The sequence below is a fragment of the Bufo bufo genome, chromosome 5 (assembly GCF_905171765.1).
Source record: "Bufo bufo chromosome 5, aBufBuf1.1, whole genome shotgun sequence".
Taxonomy (NCBI): Eukaryota; Metazoa; Chordata; class Amphibia; order Anura; family Bufonidae; genus Bufo; species Bufo bufo.
Window position 1 is genome coordinate 322,335,792 of NC_053393.1, and position 21,956 is coordinate 322,357,747.

The following is a 21,956-nucleotide window of genomic DNA, read 5'->3' on the forward strand; positions in this document are numbered from 1 at the left end:
GTCGCCCAAGGTCTCCAGAAAGGTCTACCTATAATAAGGACCTACAGTACAGACCAAAAGTTTGGACACACCTTCTCATTCAAAGAGTTTTCTTTATTTTCATGACTATGAAGGCATCAAAACTATGAATTAACACATGTGGAATTATATACATAACAAACAAGTGTGAAACAACTGAAATATGTCATATTCTAGGTTCTTCAAAGTAGCCACCTTTTGCTTTGATTACTTCTTTGCACACTCTTGGCATTCTCTTGATGAGCTTCAAGAGGTAGTCCCCTGAAATGGTCTTCCAACAGTCTTGAAGGAGTTCCCAGAGATGCTTAGCACTTGTTGGCCCTTTTGCCTTCACTCTGCGGTCCAGCTCACCCCAAACCATCTCGATTGGGTTCAGGTCCGGTGACTGTGGAGGCCAGGTCATCTGGCGCAGCACCCCATCACTCTCCTTCATGGTCAAATAGCCCTTACTTTCAAAGTTTTCCCAATTTTGCGGCTGACTGACTGACTTTCATTTCTTAAAGTAATGATGGCCACTCGTTTTTCTTTACTTAGCTGCTTTTTTCTTGCCATAATACAAATTCTAACAGTCTATTCAGTAGGACTATCAGCTGTGTATCCACCTGACTTCTCCTCAACACAACTGATGGTCCCAACCCCATTTATAAGGCAAGAAATCCCACTTATTAAACCTGACAGGGAACACCTGTGAAGTGAAAACCATTTCAGGGGACTACCTCTTGAAGCTCATCAAGAGAATGCCAAGAGTGTGCAAAGCAGTAATCAAAGCAAAAGGTGGCTACTTTGAAGAACCTAGAATATGACATATTTTCAGTTGTTTCACACTTTTTTGTTATGTATATAATTCCACATGTGTTAATTCATAGTTTTGATGCCTTCAGTGTGAATCTACAATTTTCATAGTCATGAAAATAAAGAAAACTCTTTGAATGAGAAGGTGTGTCCAAACTTTTGGTCTGTACTGTATAATAAGGATTTTTCTGGGGAGGACGAGGATAGAGAATCCGGCCAGGCCTTATCAGATTTCTTCTCTTCAGATGAGGATTCAGCGGGGAGGGAAGATGCCGAGCCTTTACTTAAAGCCGTTAAAGCCACCATGCAATTAGAGGATATAAAACAACCTAAATATATTATTGAGCAGGTTTTTGAGGGTCTCGGCCCTAAAAGTTATAGTTTTCTCCGTTCGTAAAAATATGGAAACCCTTATTAGAAAAGAATGGAAAAATCCTGATAGAAAAGTTTTCATTCCTAATTCTGTAAAAAGAAATTATCCTTTTGAGGAGTCGGTAGCGGGCGTCTGGGACAAAGCACCCACGGTAGATGCCCCCAGTAGCTAAAATAGTCAAAAAATCAGCTCTACCATTCGATGATTTAGGCTGCTTAGGAGATCCTTTAGATAACAAAGTAGACGTTTATATTAGACGTGCTTGGGAGTCTGCTTCAACAAGTCTCAGGCCGGCCATTGCCGCCTCTTTGGTCTCCAGGTCCTTAAGGCTATGGTTAGATCAGCTGGAGGCTCCTATTAAGGACAAAATACATAGAGAGGAATTACTATCTTCCCTCCCTACATTTTCTAAAGCTGCAGACTTCCTGGTGGACGCCTCTACTGATGCGATCCGTTTTTCTGCCAGAGCAGCTGCCATGTCTAACGCAGCTAGATGGGCTATCTGGCTTAAATCGTGGAAGGGGGATCAGGGTTCCAAGTCTAGACTCTGCTCTCTTCCATGTGAGGGTCCTAGGCTGTTTGGTTCCTCGCTTGACGACCTCCTAGAGAGGGCCTGAGATAAAAAGGGGTTTCCCGGTTCCTCAGAAAACTTTTTTTCATAAATCCCAGGCCATTTTTTAAAGTCACAGGGGTAGGCAGAGTGACAGGATAGACAGGGAGAAATGTCCTAAAAGACCAAAGGACAAACAACAATGATGCCAGATCTCAGGTGGGGGAAAGACTGTCTCAGTTTCTCCTAGTCTGGAGGTCCATTTCTCAGAACAAATGGATCCTATGTGATAGGAATTCCAGCCGGAAGCCGTTTAATTTCTCATCCACCAGATTTTGTTGCCCACACAGCGTGTCCCAAAAATCCGGAAAGCCGAAATGCCTTGGAGTTAGAAGTTTTCTCCCTCTTGGAGAAAGGGATAGTTTTCCCGTTCCCAAAACAGAGAGGGGCAAAGGGTTCTATTCCTCTCTATTTTTGGTGAAGAAACCAAATGGAACATTCAGAGTGATTTTTGTCACGGCTGTAGTAGGGGAGAACACCAAAAGACAACAAGAAGGAAGGGGAAAGACACCAGGCCTCACCGCTAGGGAAGGAAAAGGGTCACCACCTATAAAACCCTGCTCCTGGCCCTAACTCCTATCCATAGGGGCACCTCTCGATGATAGAGATGCCCATACACAGGAACCTAGAAAACCCTGGTGACCCTCAGATGCCCTAAAGATAATGACAGGGCAGAGACCACCCGTTCCTTCCCTGGTGAAGGAACTAGCATCTCACTGAGGCCTAGTAAACAACCGGGGGGGGGGGGGGATACAAAACACAACAAGCGGAACACAACTTCAGAGGATGATGGATGAACAGGACTTCAACACGAACCACACTCCAGCTCTTCCAAGACCAAATGAAGCTATCCCAAGCAAGGAGTGATGGGAAAAGTCAGACTAAATAGGGCGAGGTAAAGGTCACATGATCCACACCTGAACAGGAGGTGTGGACATACCAGCAACACACAGACAAAGTGAAACCGAAAGAGGCTGTCAGATCACTAATGCGTAGATAATCTTTCAGACCTTCTGAGACCTGTCACAGATGTGACAGATTTGAAATCTAAAAAAAATTAAACAAATCTCTGGTCTACAAAAATTTTGGTATAGAGACGATATAATCAACTGTAAATCTCCTCTTCCAGGATTGCTCGATGTCAAGCTTGGATCTGGAAGATGCATATTACTATGTTCCAATCCATGCTTCCTCCCAAAAGTTTTTAAGAACAGCAGTCTGGCTCCAGGGACAGTTACTGCATCTCGAATACAGAGCGCTGCCCTTTGGGGTTTCTCAGGCTTCCAGAGTCTTTACCAAAGTAGTAGCAGAAGTAGCGGCTTTTGTAAGGCTGTCTGAAATTACGCTACTGCCCTATTTGAACGATTTTTTAATAGTCTCTCAGTCAAAAGAGAAACTAGAAAGATATAAAATCCCTCTATTCCACTTTAAAAAATCTAGGATGGAAAATAAACTGCAAAAAATCATACCTGATTCCTTCTCAAGCATTTTCTTAGGAATTCAGTTGGACTGCCGTCTGCAAAGTTTTTTCTTCTGCTTCCAAGGAAGGAGTCGATCAGGGAACAAGTATGATCAGTCTTCCTGTCTTACCAGTGTACTTTCAGGGAAGCAATGGCGGCACTCGGGAAGATGACATCAGCGATTCTAGCAGTTCTTTATGCAAAGATCCACTGCAGAGAAAACATCTTAAAATCATGGGACGGCTCCCTTTTATTCTTTGGATCAGAGTTTCACTGTTGTGGTGGACAATTCCAGAGAATCTATCCGCAGGGGTTCCATGGACATTTCTAGACCCAACTATAATTACCATAGACACCAGCCCTTGGGGTTGGCGGGCCCACTCCCAGAACAGGTGCTGACAGGGGACATGGGACTTGAACACAAGGAAAGCATCCTCCAATTTCAAAGTTAAAGGCAGTAGAGATGGCACTGAAGTTGGCTATACCAGAGGTAAAACACAGTAAGATGGTCTTCTATTCCGACAATTCTACAGCAGTGGCCTACATAAACCGTCAAGGGGGAACGAGAGTCCCTTCCCTTTTACTTCTGTGCCAGAAGATCTTTTATATAGCAGAGGAGAGAAGGCTTTTTCTGTCAGTAGTGCATCTGAAGGGGAAGGAGAGCGTCATCTCAGACTTCCTAAGTCTACTTTCACACTAGTTTGGGCGTTTTGGCTTTATGTTTGTGAGATCCGTTCAGGGCTCTCACAAGCGGTCCAAAACGGATCAGTTTGCATTCTAATGCATTCTGAATGGAAAAGCATCCACTCAGTTTGTATCAGTTCAGTCTCCATTCTGCTTCGGAGACTGACGCCAAAACGCTGCTTGCAGCGGATCCGCTGGTGTTCAAGACTGATCCGTCTGGGCTATGTTAAAGATAATACAAATGGATCTGTTCTGAACTGATGCAGACGTTTGTATTATCTGAACGGATCCGTCTGTGCAGATCCATGACTGATCTGCACAAAACGCTAGTGTGAAAGTAGCCTAAGTCGAGTCTCCTTAAAACAAGGAGAATGGTGTCTAAACAAATACTTCTTTTTTTTTTTTAAATAGTCCAGAGGTACGGTCTTCCCACAGTGGACCTTTTTGCCTCTAGAGCCAACAGAAAATTAGAGAGGTTCTTCTCCCTCAACCATTTGGACGGCCCGTTAGCAATAGATGGGTTAGCACAGGACTGGAGCCAGGAATTAGGGTATTCCTTACCTCCATTTTTGTCTTATTCCCCGGGTATTGAAGAAAATAGAAAGAGAGGGGGCCTGGGTTATTCTGATAGCTCCAATGTGGCCAAAGAGATCCTGGTACTCCAGTCTGCTAAGGATGGCAGTAGAGCCTCCATGGACCCTTCCTTAGAAGGAGGATCTTCTTTACCAGGGTCCTCTAGTCCATCCCAGCCCAGAAATTCTCCATCTTTCGGTGTGGATTTTAAAAGGGAAGTTTGGTCGAGAAGGGGATTATCTGCCAAAGTAGTCTCTACTATGCTGAAGAGTAGGAATGTGGTTACCGCAAGAAAATATAACAAAGTTTGGAATGTTTTTTCAGCCTTCTTAGGACATAGCCCAGACCCCTTTAAGTCTCCTGAAATAGCAAATATCCTAGAGTTTTTGCAAGCAGAACTAGACAGGGATCTTAAAGCATCTACATTAAAAGTCCAGGTAGCTGCTTTAAGTTATTTCTTTGATTCCAGATTAGCAGATCATCCATGGATTAAAAGATTCTTGTCGGCAGCATCAAGAATGCACCCTTCTTTAAGACCCTTGTCTCCCCCCTGGGATTTGAATACTGTCCTTTCGGCCCTATCACAAAAGCCGTTTGAACCATTAACTGAGATTTCTATTAAAATGCTTACTTTCAAAATGGCCTTCCTTTTTAGCTATAACATCTGCTAGACGGGTTTCAGAAATTCAGGCTTTCTTTGCCTTCCCTCCCTATACTACCACTTTAGAGGACAAGGTGATTATTAGACCGCTTCCATCCTTTCAGCATAAGGTGGTCTCCGATTTTCATATAAGTCAGGATGCGATTCTATCCTCCTTCTGTCCAAATCCAACCAGTCTGTCGGAAGAAAGATTTCATTGCCTGGATGTCAGAAGGTGTTTAGTTTTTTTTACCTAGACTCCACATCATCTTGGAGAATAGATGAAAATCTTCTTATTCAGTTTTTGGGTAAAGCTAGAGGTCGCAAAGTCTCTACTAAGTGTTATTGCTAGATGGGTTAAGAATTCTATTTCCCTGGCTCATTCTTTCCTTAGCCTGACTCCTCGTTCGGGGCTCATTCCACTAGGGCTGTGGTGGCCTCTTGGGCGGAGAGGGCGGATGCTTCTCTGGCCCAGATATGCAGAGCTGCTACTTGGAGATATAAAAAAATAACACACACACACACACACTTACACACACTTACACACTTACACACACACTTTCCTAGAAGGTATTAGGTCTGTTTATTAGAATCACTGAGGTGTGGTGGGGGGTGTGAACCATTTTTCTCTTCAGGTTTCCTGTCCTGGATGGGAGGTCCTAGTCGCATGGGTGCTGTCATGGGTTTCAAGAAAAACAATTACCGGTAAGAGTAATTATTATTTTCTGTCCGTGCCTCTGCACCGCTAAAAAATTGTGCAGGCTCCCCATTCAAGTGATTGGGTCCGCGTCCGCAGACGGTGGGCTCATGGTTGGTGCCTGTGCATTGCAGACCATTTGCGGTCCGCAGCATGGGCCCGGCCGACGCGTGTTTGCGTGCATGAGCTTCAACTCAGCCAGGGGTTTGGATGTTGGTGTATGCATGTTTGTGTTTTTGTTTTTTGTTTTTAGCAACTGTCTATATAGCACTTTGTAATATTTACTTAAACTTCTTAAAAACCAGTGATACATGTAGGTGACATGGCTAAATCCGACAGTTCTGGCTTTGTCTGGTGCAGCACACGTGGCTGGGCTGTCAGCTTACAGTCAGGTTTCTAATGTATTCCCTGGAATACAGTTACCTGTCTAATCCCAAACCTTTGTGCGAGACGTTATCTAAGGAAGTGAAGCAGCATATCCACACACAGCAAAGAAGTGTTCATAGAGCAATCAGTGGAGCGGAGAGAGCACCTCAGCAGGGGCAGCAGGCAGCTAATCCGAGACCTCATTATATTAGGAGTGGACAGATAAATTGCTCCCATGGACATTGTGAAAGCACATCGGCACCTGTATAAACAGGTAGGAGACACAGGGAGTTGTAATGAAGGAAAAACAATGAAACTCAATATGGTTTTTGAGTTTGCTTTTAACATAACATTTATGAAGAGTAATTTAGTTTTATTGGGGCACCTCACTGTTGAGGGCATGCACAGACTGGTGGGGGACCACTGGCCTGTCAATGCTGGGAAACAATACATTCTTTAATGCATTACCAGAATTATTTTTAGTCTAAAAAAATTGTAATTGGAGTCCACTTGATGAGCAATATTGATATGTGGAGATAGGAGGCCTGGATAATGAGGAACGTAAAGACTAAGAACAGGTTGCATAATCTAAAATAATTTAAAAGTCATCCTAATTAGATGGAGCACTTGGTCTTTTTGTAAGTTGTTTGATTTTGATTTTTGACATTTAGAAAGAGGACTTATAACCTCTCCTGGTGTCTTTTCAGCAACTTACTTGCATCCCCTAGTTCTGGAAGATCTATTCTTGTTGTGCCATGCCTTTTATTATTCCTGCTAGAAGTTATGTGGAGGTCCAGAGGTGTGTCCCTGCACAGTCAATCCAATCAGTGCTGTCAATGTCAGACTGTGCAGGGACATCCCCTCCCCCAAACTGGTCCCACCCATGTGGACCTCCACTGCAGCTTGCTAGCAATTCATTTATAACTGCTTGTAGGAATAATAAAGATATGGCACTACTTAGTCATTTCTCTATTATTACAAGGTGGATGCAAATAGTTGCTCAAATAGACATGTCAGTAGAGGATACTGGTCCCTATTCGGGGAATACGAACATTCGGCACAACCCTCTTTCAGCCAGAGTAAATTTTTTCTGCGCGGGGCATTCAGCATCATCCATCCTCTTAGCAAAGTGTTGGTTCTCGGTTGGCCACGGGCATATTGCTGCGGAGCTTGAAAGTACCCATTTAGGTCTATGGAGGCCGCACTTCTGGATCGCTAGACATATGTGACCGCACTCTTATTCTTGTACTAAGTCATTTTCCATGATCAAAATTGTTAATTCCTCTGTAGACTAATACGAATAGCAATAAATAATGTTGTTAATGTGTTAAAGGGGTTATTGGGGAATTTGATAGTGATAACCTATCCTTAGGAGCTGGAGTCTGACCCCCACAAGAGGCTGTGGCGCTCACTGGAGCTCCAATGAGCACTGCGGTCTCTTCACAGCTCACCAAGAACAGCGCCGCACATTGTGTAGTGACTGTGCTTGGTATTGCAGCTCAGCCACATAAGACTAGGCTGTGCCCAGGCCACATTGATCTGCTATTGATGACCCATCCTCAATATCAAAACTCCAGATAACCCATTCAATTATTTTATTATATGTTCAGTTCTGAAATGCCATACCAATCAAGGGCAGATTGGGAACTTGGGAAAGTGGTCCTGGAAAAAATTAAAAATAATGGCCTTTATGTTTCAGGTCCAAATTAACAGAAGGTGGTGCAACGCAAGTAGATGGGGCCTACAGAAGTAGGCATGGTCAACAATACCATAGTGCAGCACAAAATACTGTCCAGGCAGAACCACATACCACAGCGCAGCACAAAATAGAAGCTGTCCCTTTGGTGACCATCAATAGCTGCCATATTCTGTCCTCCACTAGTTGTCTCTATTTAAGATATGCAGCAGGGAGATGCAGGCCACAGCCATCAGCATGCTGCCTTGACTTCTCCTAGTAATGGTGCCCCCCAGTAATGTGCTCCTCTAGGAGTGAATGGAAAAAGGCCTTATCTAGCCTGTGGTCTGAAACGCCTGTGTCCCTGCTCAATTTGTACACTGCCTCATTAAGTGGCTTGTGTCCTATGAGGGTCTCCCATGCCCCATCTCGGTATTCAACTGTATCACCGCCCTGAGGATAGCAAAACAATTGGATTGAAGGGGGGATCTGCGGCTGCTGGCTAGGTATAGAAGTACCTGGTGCCCCCAGCATTAATTAATGTTGAGAGCATCAGATTATTATATACCCAGTCAGCAAGACTGAGGAAGGCTTAGGTGGCTCCATGATTATTGGCCCACTAGTAAGTTTCCCTGTAGGGTCTATGGCCCATCCACCCCGATAGCAGTACCACTACATAGCATCTTTCAGAAAGGCACCCTCTTGCTATGCTAGCCATCTAGATCCAATGTACTTCAAGGCTGTCAGTGGATAATTGGTCTATGCTGCTTATTTCTTCCTTTCTGGTTGTTGTCCTGGTCAGATTGTGGCCTGTAGCCCAGTTAATGCAGGCACATGTAGCCTTCAAATTGAATAACTTTTGTGTCTGTTTCTCATCCAATAAGTCAAATATTTGATAAAAAGTGTTAATTATAAAATATATACTGTAAATGTTCTCTTTTTGTTATTTTGGCTTCTTCATTTGAACTATGAGGACCGCTCTGTTTGACTGTGTGGATCCCGCAGATGCTTTGCTAGAAGAACAGTTTTCCTTGCCAGAATGTTCTTGCCCCTGGTATTAATGTGTGCAGATTTGTAAGTGAACCGTACCTCAATGAAAGGTATACTCAGTTGTCGTTCTGCTATGTTTTCAAAGGGCGATTCCACGGTGGTCGGCACAAGCAGGTTACGGGATTTGTTTGACAAGTTTGAAGAAGAACTTGGCAAGCGTCAATCAAAAGCTAGAGCTGCTAGGCCAGCGTGGGAGCCACCGAAGACCAAATTAGATGAGGATTTAGGTAAGAAGACTGTGTTCTTGTTCCGTGTGCTTGTTATCTCAGTATTACTATTTTTATTAAAGCAGAGTTACCACCATCTGTGAATGTGTGTTTCTATCTATGCCTAGGAAATGTTTGCTGTGATATCTGGCGCCTGGAATGTAGAGATGTGGATTTTAAGAAAGTGTAAATATTCTTGGCACAGACTTGGCAATTATGTCTTTTATATCTGTGCTCTCCACGTTACTGATTTATCATCACTTCTAGGTGTTCACACATTGTCAGCTATAGTGTGCGCTATGCAGTGGATCACGTGTGCCATTCGCATACATCCCTGTCCGTACTCATTTAGTCACATATACATAACCTATTTGCTTTAGGCTTTGACAAATGTGAGAACTGTTCATCATTTGCTCGGTTGACACCTTTTTAAAAAGCCATTATTCCTAAAGGTCAGGTTTCCTTCTAGCATGCGTAAGTGTTCTTATATACTACAGTATATGTTTTATTGTGTTTTAGCATCATGTTGCTTTTCATTATTTCTTCTTATATCTGTTAAAGGGATTGTTCAAGTTATTTCCAAATTTGTTCCATTCCAGTAAATGCTGTAAAATAGGAAATCAAGCCATGCTCATCTGTTTCTCCCCGTTCTCAGAGCTGCAGCTCCAGTTCTCCTCTTGGTGTTGTCATACAAAACTGCATCGGTGATGTAGAGGTATACGGCACGTGACCACTGCAGCCAGTCACTGTCCTCAGCAGTATAAAGCACAACACCACTGAGACCAGTGATTGGCGGCTGCCGTCACGTGCTGTATACCTCTGTGACCACTGCAGCCATGTATATAAACAGTATGAGGAGGACTGGAGCTGCAGCACTGATAAACGGGTGAATAACGGTTGCTGTTTTCATTTTATAGCAGGGGGAAAATTTGGGAATACCCTTTTAACTGTGTTGGTCTCTTTTAGGGCAAATAAACTAATGACGGCATACACAAGATCACTATACAGTAAGGCCTCATGCACATGACCGTATTTATTTTGAGGTCCGCAAAAAACTGATCCACAAAAAATGCTGATGACGTCCTTGTGCATTCTGTATTTTGCGGAACGGAATAGCTGGCCTATAATGGAACAGTACTATCATTGTCTGTAATGTGGACAATAATAGGACATGTTCTATTTTTTTGCGGAACGGACATACGGAAAGGGAATGCACACGGAGTACCTTCCATTTTTGAAATAAATGGTTCCCCATACGGTCCTCAAAAAATACGGAACGGACGCAGAAAGAAAATACTTTTCTTGTGCATGCAGCCTAAGGGGAAGTGGCAAACACACAAGATGGCAGAATTTTAAGATTTGTAGATGAGCATCCATATACAATGAAAGGTAGGGAGAATCCTGCCCCTTATAGCTTACCAGCTGGAGGACATGAGGAAAAGAGTGCAAAAAAGTAATGAATTTTGTACAGTCTGAACGAGCTAAAGATGTTGTTCACCCCTGGGAATCTTTTCTGCAGCCCCCAGCGTAGCCGGACCTTCAGTGGGAATCATACTTACCTGATGCTGGTCACTGTGTTCCAGCTCCATCGCTCGATAGCCGCAGGTCTCAGGTCATCCATCATGTGACGCATCATTTCTGTAGCCAGTCATTGGCTGCAGCTTCCACTTGACCCACGTCATCCGGTTTCATGTGGGGAGACCCAAGGTCATGCGGCTGCTGAGTGATGGGGCCGTAACGGATCAATAGGGATCGGGTGAATAGGATTCCCACTGTAGGTCTGGCAGGCCACGTCTGCAGAAAAGGTCCCCAGGGGTGAACAACCTCTTTAGGGTAACTCCACATGATGTAGATTATGTGCTGTTTGCAGCGTAATACAGTACCAGCGAAGTGAATGGGATTTGACAAATCTTATGTACACTTTGATTTTTTCTTACGTGCAGAAATTGACATGCCTTGTAGATTTTAAAATCGACAGCATGTTAATTGTTTGTGCGATTCTGCACCCTATGTAGACTGGTTTTCCCCATAGACTTCAATAGGGTTGTTAAAAATTGCGTAAGGGTGGCTGCAGATGCAGATTTATGTGCACTTGAATGGTGCTGAGCTGTGCCTAAGCCATGTGACTGTTGAACGTGAAGTCACACTGCCTAGCATAGGCCTTCAATATTTAAATCCCGAAGAACCCCTTTCTCGCCTATTTTCCTTGGGGGACACAGAAGACCTTGGGTATAGCTCAGCTCCCTAGGAGGCGTGACACTAAGTGAAAACTGTTAAGCCCCTCCTCCAGCAGCTATATCCTCAGCCTGGAGAGAGAGACTGCCAGTTTTTGCTTAGTGTCCAAGGAGGCAAGACACTCCCTGCTCTGCAGGGCTGTTTTTCTCCTTGTTTAATTCTAGACTTTTACTTTTTTCTTTTTCTTCTAGACCATCAGGGACAACAGAGACGCAATAGACCTCTCTGTTTCTCCCGGGGTTGAGCTGCGCCAGTGCCGGTCACCTGCACTGCTGCCTCCCCCTCAGAAGGCAAGGTGGACCAGGGCAGCCTAGCTCCCCTGCATCCTGCCAGCGCAAGGGTCGCCCGCACGCCAAGTCCCTCTTCCAGCGTCCTGCCACTAGGGTGCCAGTAGCTGCTGGAATGGACCGATGGTGAAGATGGCTGATGGTGAGAGAGTGGCTTCTCCACATGTGCCACTACAGGTCAGGTCCCGGCCGGTACCTCAGATACTGTGCGTCCCCGGTCAGCCGGGCGCCGCAAAAATTTAGGCCCCGGCTTCGCGGCCTAACATTCCGGCCTCGGTTGGAAGGGGAGGGAACTTTTCCAGGCGCAAATTCTTCCCGCCTGGAGGTTCCCCCGCCCCCAGGGGATTGCAGCGCCGCCCCCCAGGACGGATCCCTGTTAACCCTTTGGGTACTGGCCGGCTCCCATCTAGAGGAGACCCTCTAAGATCTGGGCTTCCTCATGGGCCTGTATGGCTGTCCCCTTTCCTGCCTCTCAGAGAGGCTGTGCCCCTGTATGGTGGCCCCCTTCCTGCCTCAGAGAGACTGTGTTATAAAAATAAAAACAAAAACAAAAAAATATATATATATATATATAACAGATTTCTTGTGGGCTGCGCAGTGCTGCCCGTATGCATGCCCCCCTTTCCATAAGCGACATGTCGCGCTCCCCGGCTGCGGCGCTAGCCAGGTGCATGTTCCCCTTCTAGGCGGTTTCTTGCCCTCTCCCAGGATACTGCGCTGGCCAAGTACATGCCGCCCTTTCTATAGGCAGAATTCGTCACCCTCTCCAGTTATGGTGCTGGCCATGTGCATGACCCCCCCTTCCTAGGCGGAATACTGCACTCTCCCTGGCTGCGGGCTGGCCATGTGCACGACCCCCTTCCATAGGCGGAACGCTGCACTCTCACTGGATTTGCTGCCAGCCATATGCATGACCCCCCTTCCATAGGCGGAATGCTGCACACTCTGGTTTCGCTGCCGGCCATATGCGTGACCTCCTTCCATAGGCGGTATGCTGCACTCTCACTGGATTCGCTGCCCACCTTGGGCATGCCTCCTTCCCTCAGGCGGCATACATACACTGTGACTGACTGGGGTTGTTCTCTCGCCGGTAAGTTGCTGGCCATGTGCATGACCCCCTTCCATGGCGGGGTGCTTGCACTCTCACTGGATCCGCTGCCGGCCATGTGCATGACCCCCTTTCCATGGGCGGTGTGCTGCACTCTCACTGGATTCGCTGCCGGCCATGGGCATGCCTCCTTTCCTCAGGCGGCATACATACACTCTCACTGACTGTGGTTGTTCTCTCGCCAATACGTTGCTGGCCATGTGCATAACCCCCATCCATGGCAGGGTGCTTGCACTCTCACTGGATGCGATGCTAGCCATGTGCATGACCCCCCTTTCTGGGCGGCATACTGCACTCTCACCGGATACGTTGCTGGCCATGAGCATGGCCCTCTAATATGGGTGGAATGCTTACACTCCCATTGGATACGGTGCTGGCCTTGTGCATGACCACCCCTCATTCCATGGGCGGAATTTTGCACGCTCACGAGAATCACGGCTGTCCAAGCGGTCACATGGACCAGAGTGCTGTCTGCAGCGCCCCTCAAATTCTACGTTTGCTCTGGCGGGACTACGGTTCCCTCGCCTACTACCATTTCCTCCTCTTCGGATGCAGTGTGGTATGAGTCCTTCCTAATTGGCGCCCTCTGCTACCAGGTTCGGGCCGCTCTTCTCGGGAAGGTCCCCCAACTTCGCTTGGGTGCTCGATTATCCAGGCCACTTTGGGTTCTTCAGGGTATTCACCTTCTGCGAGGCAGTGAGCCGGGCGTCTCGCAGAGTAGCGGGTGTTCTGCTTTTGAGCTGTCCTACTATGACTTCCCTGTTGCCCACTCCTCCTTTCGGTTGGAGGGTGTTATGCCGACCTCTGTCTCGACTGCTTTTTCTTGCCGGCTCTGTTTTGGCTCCCGCTCGGGGCATATCACTCCGATGTGGCTTCTGCCCCGGCCAGGCTTCAGAGGCTGTTCCTTCACTGCCCTCCCCTCTGGGGAGAGCATGGTTGTTCACTTGGATGGTTCCGGTGTTCCTTGTGGCCTCGTACCGTCTCCCTCGTTCACACTGGCTGTACTAGCTGTGTGCCTATTTACCGGGTCTACCGCGTTCTGTCCTCCCGCTGGGTGCAGATTGTGTTTTCCATTCTAGACAATGGTCCTGCTGTGGACTTACCTTCTCGATAACTTGGGAGGACTACACTTCGGTCAAGATTGTCCTTAGATCTCCCACACCGGGACTGTAGAGCCCCTTCCTGTGGTGGCAACATCGACATGGACTTTAGCCTGTCTTGTCCTGGCATCTGTCGGATGCTGGGCGGACCCTTTCGTTTCCTCCCGTCTCTCCATCTGCTCCCCCACTCCGGGTGGATACGGGACGACGTTGCTCGGGGGCCGACGGGACCAGTTTTGCCGACTCTTCTGCCCGTGTTACTGGTCTGTGCCTGATCACATTGAGTTTTCTCCCACTTGCCCAGGCGATTCCAGCGGGCACGCTAGTGTTCGCTCCCGGCCATGCTTCGTCCAGGATCTATTGTCGGACTTAGAGTTCTTACCTGGGGTTCTGTGGGAAGCTGGGCATTCCCCCACTCTGCCTTTCTCTCCCCATGGTTCTGTCTTTCTCCAGTCCGGCCTGGGACTGGGACTCTGTTCCTTGAAGTGTCGGCGCTGTCCATCCTCTTCCAGCGTTCCCTGGCCCCTCTTGGGCCTGTCAAGACTTTCTTCCACGGAGTGGCTCTTTGGTTCCTCTGTACTGTCCTCCGGTTCCGCCCTGGGAACTACATACTGAGCTCTCAGCGCTCCAAGCTTTCCCTTGGAGCTGTTACAGAAGTTCTCTCTACTCCTTCTATCCTGTACGGTTGTGTTTCTGTAGCCATCGTGTCTCTCAGACGGGTGTCTGAATGGCGGCCATTCTTGTTCCGAGCCTTCTGTCCTTCTCCAGGACAGGGCTGTTCTCCATCCCATCCCGTCCCTTCCTTCCTTCTGAAGGTGGTATCTGCCTTTCATCTCAACGAGGCTATCGTCCTCCCCTTCCCACCCCCGGGAACGGACACTTCACCGATTGGCCGTTGTTTGGGCCTTGCAGTTTTACTTCGAGATCTCCGACTCTTGTCGACGCTCGGTCTCTTGTGGTTCCAGGAGGTCCGCACAAAGGTTTGACTGCCTCCAGGGTGGTTTTCCTCTGCTTTATCAGAATGGCTGTTGCTAAGGTTACCGCACCAAGGGCAGGGTTCCGCCTTTGGTGTCACCGTTCATTTCACCAGAGTGGTCGGTGCCTCCTGGGCTGGAGGCATTGGGCTTCGGCTGTGCAATTGTGCAAGGCGGCCACCGGTCTTCCTTGCACGCCTTACCAAGTTCTACAGGGTGCATACTCGGGCATCGGCGGATGCTGCCTTGGCCCGCCTGGGTTTGCAGGCGGCGGTTCCTTGATGCCTTCGGGTGCTTCGCCTTGGAGCTGTGGTCCCCCCCCTCTTGGACTGCACTCGGACGTCCCAAGGTCTTCTGTGTCCCCCAAGGAAAATGGGTCGAGAAAACGAGATTTTTGTATAACTTACCAGTAAAATCTCTTTCTCGCTCTTCCTTAGGGGACACAGCACCCACCCATTCATTGTTTTTTTTTTTTTCTACACTGTTTCCGGATTTGGTTTACCCCGTTGGGTAGTTGGCCTGTTGGTTCCACTTGTTGGACATTGCCTTTTCTCACTACTTGGACACGCAACTGGCAGTCTCTCTCTCCAGGCTGAGGGTATAGCTGTTGGAGGAGGGGCTTAACAGTTTTCACTTAGTGTCACGCCTCCTAGGGAGCTGAGCTATACCCAAGGTCTTCTGTGTCCCCCCAAGGAAGAGCGAGAAAGAGATTTTACTGGTAAGTTATATAAAAATCTTGTTTTTAACCCCTTCAGCCACTGTGACGTACCTGTACGTTACAGTGGCTGAGGGCTTGTATAGAGTGGGCTGCTGCAGTGAGCCTGCTCCATATGTGGCTGGTTCGGGCTGTATAATACAGCAGACACCCGCCCACAATGACGAGGGACAGTGATCACACCGAACCCCATCATTTAATCCTTCAGATGCTGGGATCAACAGCGATCGTGGCATCTGTGAGTTAAGGCAAATTAAGGCAAAGGAATGCGGCTTCCTCTGCCTTCCAATCGGAGCCAACAAACTGAAATCGTGGGGCTCCGATCAGTTACCATGATGGCCTTGGAGCTGATGAAGCTTCCCAGGGCTGTCATAGTAACCTACCTGCTAAGCTGTACACGAGTGCCCATCTCAGCAGGGAGGGCATCAGAATCCCATTCACTCTATTCAAATCTCTATTAGGGCTCATGCACACAAACGTATTTTCTTTCCGTGTCCGTTCCGTTTTTTTTTTTGCGGACCCATTAAAATGAATGGTTCCGTGTAAGGTCAGCAAATAAAAAAAAACTGTTACTCCATGTGCATTTAGTTTCCATAGGTCCGTATTTCCGTGCTGCAAAAAATAGAACATGTCCGCATTACGGACAAGGATAGTATTATTCTATTAGCGTCCAGCTGTTCCGTTCCGCAAAATGTATCCGTATTTTTTGCGGATCTGTTTTTTACGGACTGCAAAATACATACGGTCGTGTGCAAGAGCCCTTAGGGTGAATGGGACAAGGGATAAAAAGATGGTCTAGTCCTCTAAGGAGGCTAAAAGTTACTGTAAAAAAAAAAAAAAAAGTGCAATTCACCCCCCTTTACATATAAAAAATAATTGGCATCGCCGCATCTAAAAATGTCTGAACTATTAAAATATAATTATTCTTTTTTTCCGGCAGATTGTACACTGTAATGAAAAAAAAAAAAACATGATTCACTGTATTTTGGTCACCTTGTCCCCCTTAAAAATTGAATAACCGTGATCAAAAATGGTACCAATAAAAAATACAGTTCCTCCTGCAAAAAAAAAAAACCCTCATACAGCTCTGTGGATAGAAGTATAAAAAAGTTATGGCTGTCAGAAAATGGAGTTGCAAAGAAAATTTTAATTTTTTTTTTTCAAAGGCTTTTATTTATTTTTTTAAAGCCGTAAAACACAAAAAAAAAAAGTTTAGTATAGCCGTGTTCGTATTGAACCACAGAATAAGGACGTCATGTCATTTTTAGCATGCAGTGAATGTTATATCAAAACCCAAAAAACCTTGGTGGAATTTTTATTTGTTTTATTTTTTTTTTTCAATTTAACACCACAAATAATTTTTCCCCCCTTTTTCTAATACAATAAATTAAATAGTGCCGTTTAAAAATACAACTTTTCCCTTCTAAAAATAAGTCCTCCTATGGACATATGAACAGAAAATTTAAAAAGTTTTGGCTATTGGAACGTGGGAAGGAAAAAATGAAAATGCTGAAATAGAAATAGACCCAGTACTTAAGAGGTTAAGGGCTCATTCAGACGGCCGTATGCTGTCCGCAAAAATACTGAATGCTATCCGTTTTTTTGCGGATCCGCAAAAAAAATGAAACATGTCCTATACTTGTCCTTAAAAATCAGGACATGGCCCCATTGAAGTCTATGGGTCCGCAAAAATACTGAATGCTATCCGTTTTTTTGCAGATCCGTTTTTTAGCGGATCCGCAAAAAAACGGATAGCATTCAGTATTTTTGCGGACAGCATTCGGCCGTCTGAATGAGCCCTTATAGATATGATATTGCCATGCTGCTATCAGCCACCAGTCATTCCTAGTCTAGTTTGTGATATGTGTCTGTCTTTGGTGCTATCCTGGTATAATTGCTAGGATTTGTGGTACTTAAAGGTCTTTCAGAAGTGAGAGGAAGCTTGCGGTAGGCACATAAGTAAATGAAAGGAAAATGAGCACTTGGTATTTAGGCATTGCTGCCACATTGAGAAGAACAGAGGACCCAGAACGTATGTGATCTCTAACGAGAAGCTGTAAGATTGTCATGGTTGCTTCACTGATTCTGGGAGGATGTAGTAAAGTTGCGGCTTTATTCTAGATGTGACTCACTCTTTCCTTTCTGTCGGCAGAGAGCTCCAGTGACTCTGACTGTGATACAGATGATGACAGCTGCTCCAGCAGCTCCGATTCGGAGGTCTTTGATGTGATTGCTGAAATAAAGAGGAAGAAAGCTCATCCTGATCGTCTTCATGAAGAACTGTGGTATAACGACCCTGGCCAGGTCTGTATGCCTCTTAGGGTGCAGGCATCTCAGAAGGCGTTGGATAGCTGGAGAAAGCCCATCATAGCTTGTAAAAAGGTCAAAGCGTTCACTCAAGAGATATTACAGCAGGACAGTTGTTGTAAAACTATTAATCCATTTCTCGCTTCGTGCGTTGACCCGGGGAAAATTATTGGAGTGTTCTAATGAATACCACTCATCTTACACTGCAGATTGTAGGCTGACTGCTATTCATTAACAAGCGTGAACACCTTTTTCAGTAACACATTCAGTGGCCTTTCCTGTGGTTAATTGGTCACAGCCAGAGCAGAGGAAATCAAGACCGAAACATTGAGGCTTACAGAGCGTAATGTATAGGTCCGTATTCACAGTACTGCATCAGAGGACACGGTCAAAACTGCAAATAAAGGTCTTGGCCCATGAGCAACATTGATGGCCGACCCACAAGATATGTGATGATTCAATGAAGGAGCGCTGGGGGTCCTAGTGGTCAGACCCCGAGCGATCATACATTCATGACCTATTCTGTGGTGTGCTTCTATCATAGTTAGTCACTGGAGCTCTCTGTCAACAGAGTGACAGAGAGAGCTGAGTGCTGTACTTGATGGTCCCATAGACAGTGACCGATGTGGTGGTCAAGCATGCACACTACCATTACATTCACTCGGGGGATCCCTGTTCTTAAGATTGCTGAGTTTCCTAGAAGGAAGGACTCGTGGTTTTCTCGTTAATGTCATTGGGGGACACAGCACCATGGGTATACGCCCATCTACCACTAGGAGGCGACACTAGATATCAAAAAGGTTGGCTCCACCCAGGTGGGCTATACCCTCTGCACAGACACTAGGCTAATCGGTTTTAGTTTAGTGTCCGTAGGAGGCAGACATGACCTGCTGTTTTTTTGCAGGTCTTGCTACTTTTTTATTTTTATTCTTTTATTTTATTTTATTCCCTTTTCTTTTCGTCTGCAGGTCCCTGCCTGCTGCAGGATGGGGCTCCATCGTGGATAACCACTTTAGTTGCACCCCCTGCGGGCGCGTACTTTGGGTGCCTTGCCGGTCACCCGGTCCCCCATCACTGCATCCGCAGTGGCATGTTGGTAATCCCACGTAAGTGCGAGTTTGCCTATGGGGTGACCCTGCGGCGCCTGAAGACGCCCGACTGTAAGTATTACCCCCTGCATCCCTGTCCCATGTGGTCTCAGGTTAGTTCCCTTCCTTTGGCCAGGGGGTGGGTTTCACTTTATTCGGGGGGCTTGGGAAACCCTTCTCCTCCTGGCCACCCAAGCCCCTTCCCGGCCTTCCCTTCTACCTTAGTCCCTGGCTTGCTACATTTTTTTCCTTCGATAATCTGGCTATTATTGTTTTCATGCGGTCCAGTTCTGTGGACCCTACTTGAGCTTCTGACTGGGAAATCCTGCTTGGAGTCCCTGCCCCAATGGTTGTTAGACCATCTAGCTACCCTGTCCTTCACTGGCTGGTTCCCTCTGCGGAAGCTACTCATGACATCTCTGACCGCACATGCTTTGTATGACAGCTGCTTCTTTAGGCCCGTTTTGGTTCTTTTCCCTCCTGGGTCCCCATAGGCTTGTTTCCCTCTTGAGATTCTAATCTCTTTGCCCGTCTTTCCAGGTTCATGTCCTGGTACCTCGGAGTTGCTCCGGTTTGCAATTTACATTCGTTTTGGCCACTTCCGGGATGGAGCTTTCCCTCGATTTGAGAACTGTTCCTCCTTAGGCTGTTTGGAGTCCTCTCTCTTCTACTCCAATATCTCTCAGACGAGTGTGTCTCCACTTGTATCACCAGGGCCTGTGACTGGTTCCTTTTTTTCTTGAGGCTTCATGTGGCCAGCGATTCTCTGGTCTTACATTTCACAGTGATGTTTTGTTCCAGTTTTTCTGAGGCTCGATTCTCGCTTCCTTTGTACGGGACGCATGTCTTTACATTCACTTCTCCTGGCCATTCCCCAGAGGTTGCCTGCTTTCTATGGCAGGATGGAGTTTCCACCTTCTCCTAGGGTGTTTTTCTCTTTTCCCACCTGGACTCTCCATTCCCATGGTGAGTCTTTGCTATTCTTTTTCTCAATCGTTCGGCCTCCAGTAGGGTTGGGAGATATCAAAAATATCCCCACGATAACGATATTAAGAAATTTATCTCGATAGCGATATATTTCGTGATAAATGCCCATAAAATAAAAAACACTCAAAACATGTACTTGTGTTTCCTTGTTGCCCCCATACATTATAATGTCTCCAGTATGCCCCCATGCAGTAATATCTCTTAGTTTAGCACCAAGAGCGGGGTCACCGCTCTTCCCCCAAGCCCGCCCCCCCCCCACCCAATCTGATGCTCCATTCATTCTCTATGGGAGTGCTGGAGATAGCAGCGATCAGCCATTTTTGCCGCTCCCATAGAAAATGGGACATCCTAGCGGAAAACTCTGATAAGTGGGTTGTTCAGAGTGTGCCCATCATAGGTGCACATTGTCAGGAAGGGCACCTTGGCATCATAAAGCTGCCTTTCAGTCAAATAAAACATTGGATGTCATTTACTAAAGACTGGCACTTCCCATATGGGTCTTAGTCCCTACACACTACAGCCATATTACCGCAAGCCCCAGAACACAGTGACTGTTCTCAGCCCCGGCCTCTCTGTGCAGCAGCCCCCAGAGTGCAGCGACTGTTATCCAGCGCCGGTCTCCTGGCTCTGGGGGTTTACAGCCACTAGATGCCATTTCTTTGTAACCTAAAGGACTTATACTCCCGTGACCAGGGTTGTCACAATACCAAAATAGGCGATACCTAATTATTATTTTTTTCTATTATATATTTTTATGTAAATTAGGAAAGGGGGTGATTTAAATTTTTTTGGTGTTTTGGTGTTTTTGTTTAATCTTTTATTTAATAACTATTAGCCCCCTTTATGGGGCTAGAACCTGGGATCTTTTCATCCCTTGTCCTATGCACTCTAATAGAGATCTATTGGGGTGAATAGGATCTCCCATTGTCCCTGCTGCCCTGGGCTTTGTGCACATGGCAGCAGGTAGATTACCATGGCAGCCATGGATGGCTTCAGTAGCGTCCTGGCTGCCATGGTAATGGATCAGAGCCGCAAGATTTCACTGCTGAGGCTCTGATCAGAAGCTACCACTGCACCACTAATGAAGAGGGAAGGGGACCCTGTGGCCATGCCACCAATGATTATAATACTGGAGGGGTTGGGCGCACTGCGCCACCAATGATTATAATTGATAATACTGGTGTATGGGGGGGGGGGCGCACTTCTCCACCAATGAATGTAATTAACCCCATAATACAAATATAGACTGCGGGTGCCGGCCATATAACACAGCAGACACCCGGCCTCAATGACAGGGATCCCACCGAACCACACCAATTAACCCCCTCAGGTGCCGCACTTGAGGGGTTAATTGCCTCGGTTCGCGGGATTGCCGCTTTCTGTCAATGAGACTGGGTGCCGGGTATGTGATATGGCCGGCACCCGTGGTGTATATTTGTATTGAGGTTAATTCTCATTGGTGGGGCAGCTGCCACAGCCCCTCCCCTCCTCCTCACTATTGGGGAGGGACTCTCTCCTTCTCCACTGTGACGGCTGTAATGTGCGCCGGATGTTTTAGAGACATTCAGCACTGTGACGTGCGACTGCCCCAATGACGTCACTAAAATACAGCGGTAATTAAGAAACAGCAATATCGCCATTTCTTAATACCGCGGCATATCGTTAAGATTGGTTTATTGCCCAACCCTTAACTCTAGTGCTTCCTTGTTTCCTCTCTACCCTGGCCTTCACATGGTGGTTGCCACGGACAGGCCATGTTTTTGATCTGAGACAATTTAGAGTTTTTACCTGGCTGGATCCTCTTACTGGTCGGGTTCCCTTGCTTCCAGGTCTTATGGTATCGCCTTCCTTTTGCCAAGGGGGGGGTTCAATGTGTCTTCCTTTAGCTTGTCTCCAGGAAGTTTTCTCCTTGGTTCAGGATTGCTCCTGTCCTTTTCCCAGGCATTTTCTCTCCCATCTGGTTCCCTCATAGTCAAATTTTTCTTGTTGGGTCTGTCCTTATAGATCCTCC

At 46.6% G+C, this 21,956-nt stretch overlaps 1 protein-coding gene across 1 annotated transcript in view; it reads left to right on the forward strand.

Annotated features, from left to right (window-relative positions):
- Nucleotides 1-21,956, forward strand: part of DROSHA (drosha ribonuclease III) — a 351,648-nt gene that overhangs the window by 13,278 nt on the left and 316,414 nt on the right. The window contains exons 5-6 of the mRNA XM_040432119.1: nt 9,024-9,165; nt 17,716-17,867. Coding sequence (XP_040288053.1) covers nt 9,024-9,165; nt 17,716-17,867 — 294 coding nt within the window. The remainder of the gene's footprint in view (nt 1-9,023; nt 9,166-17,715; nt 17,868-21,956) is intronic.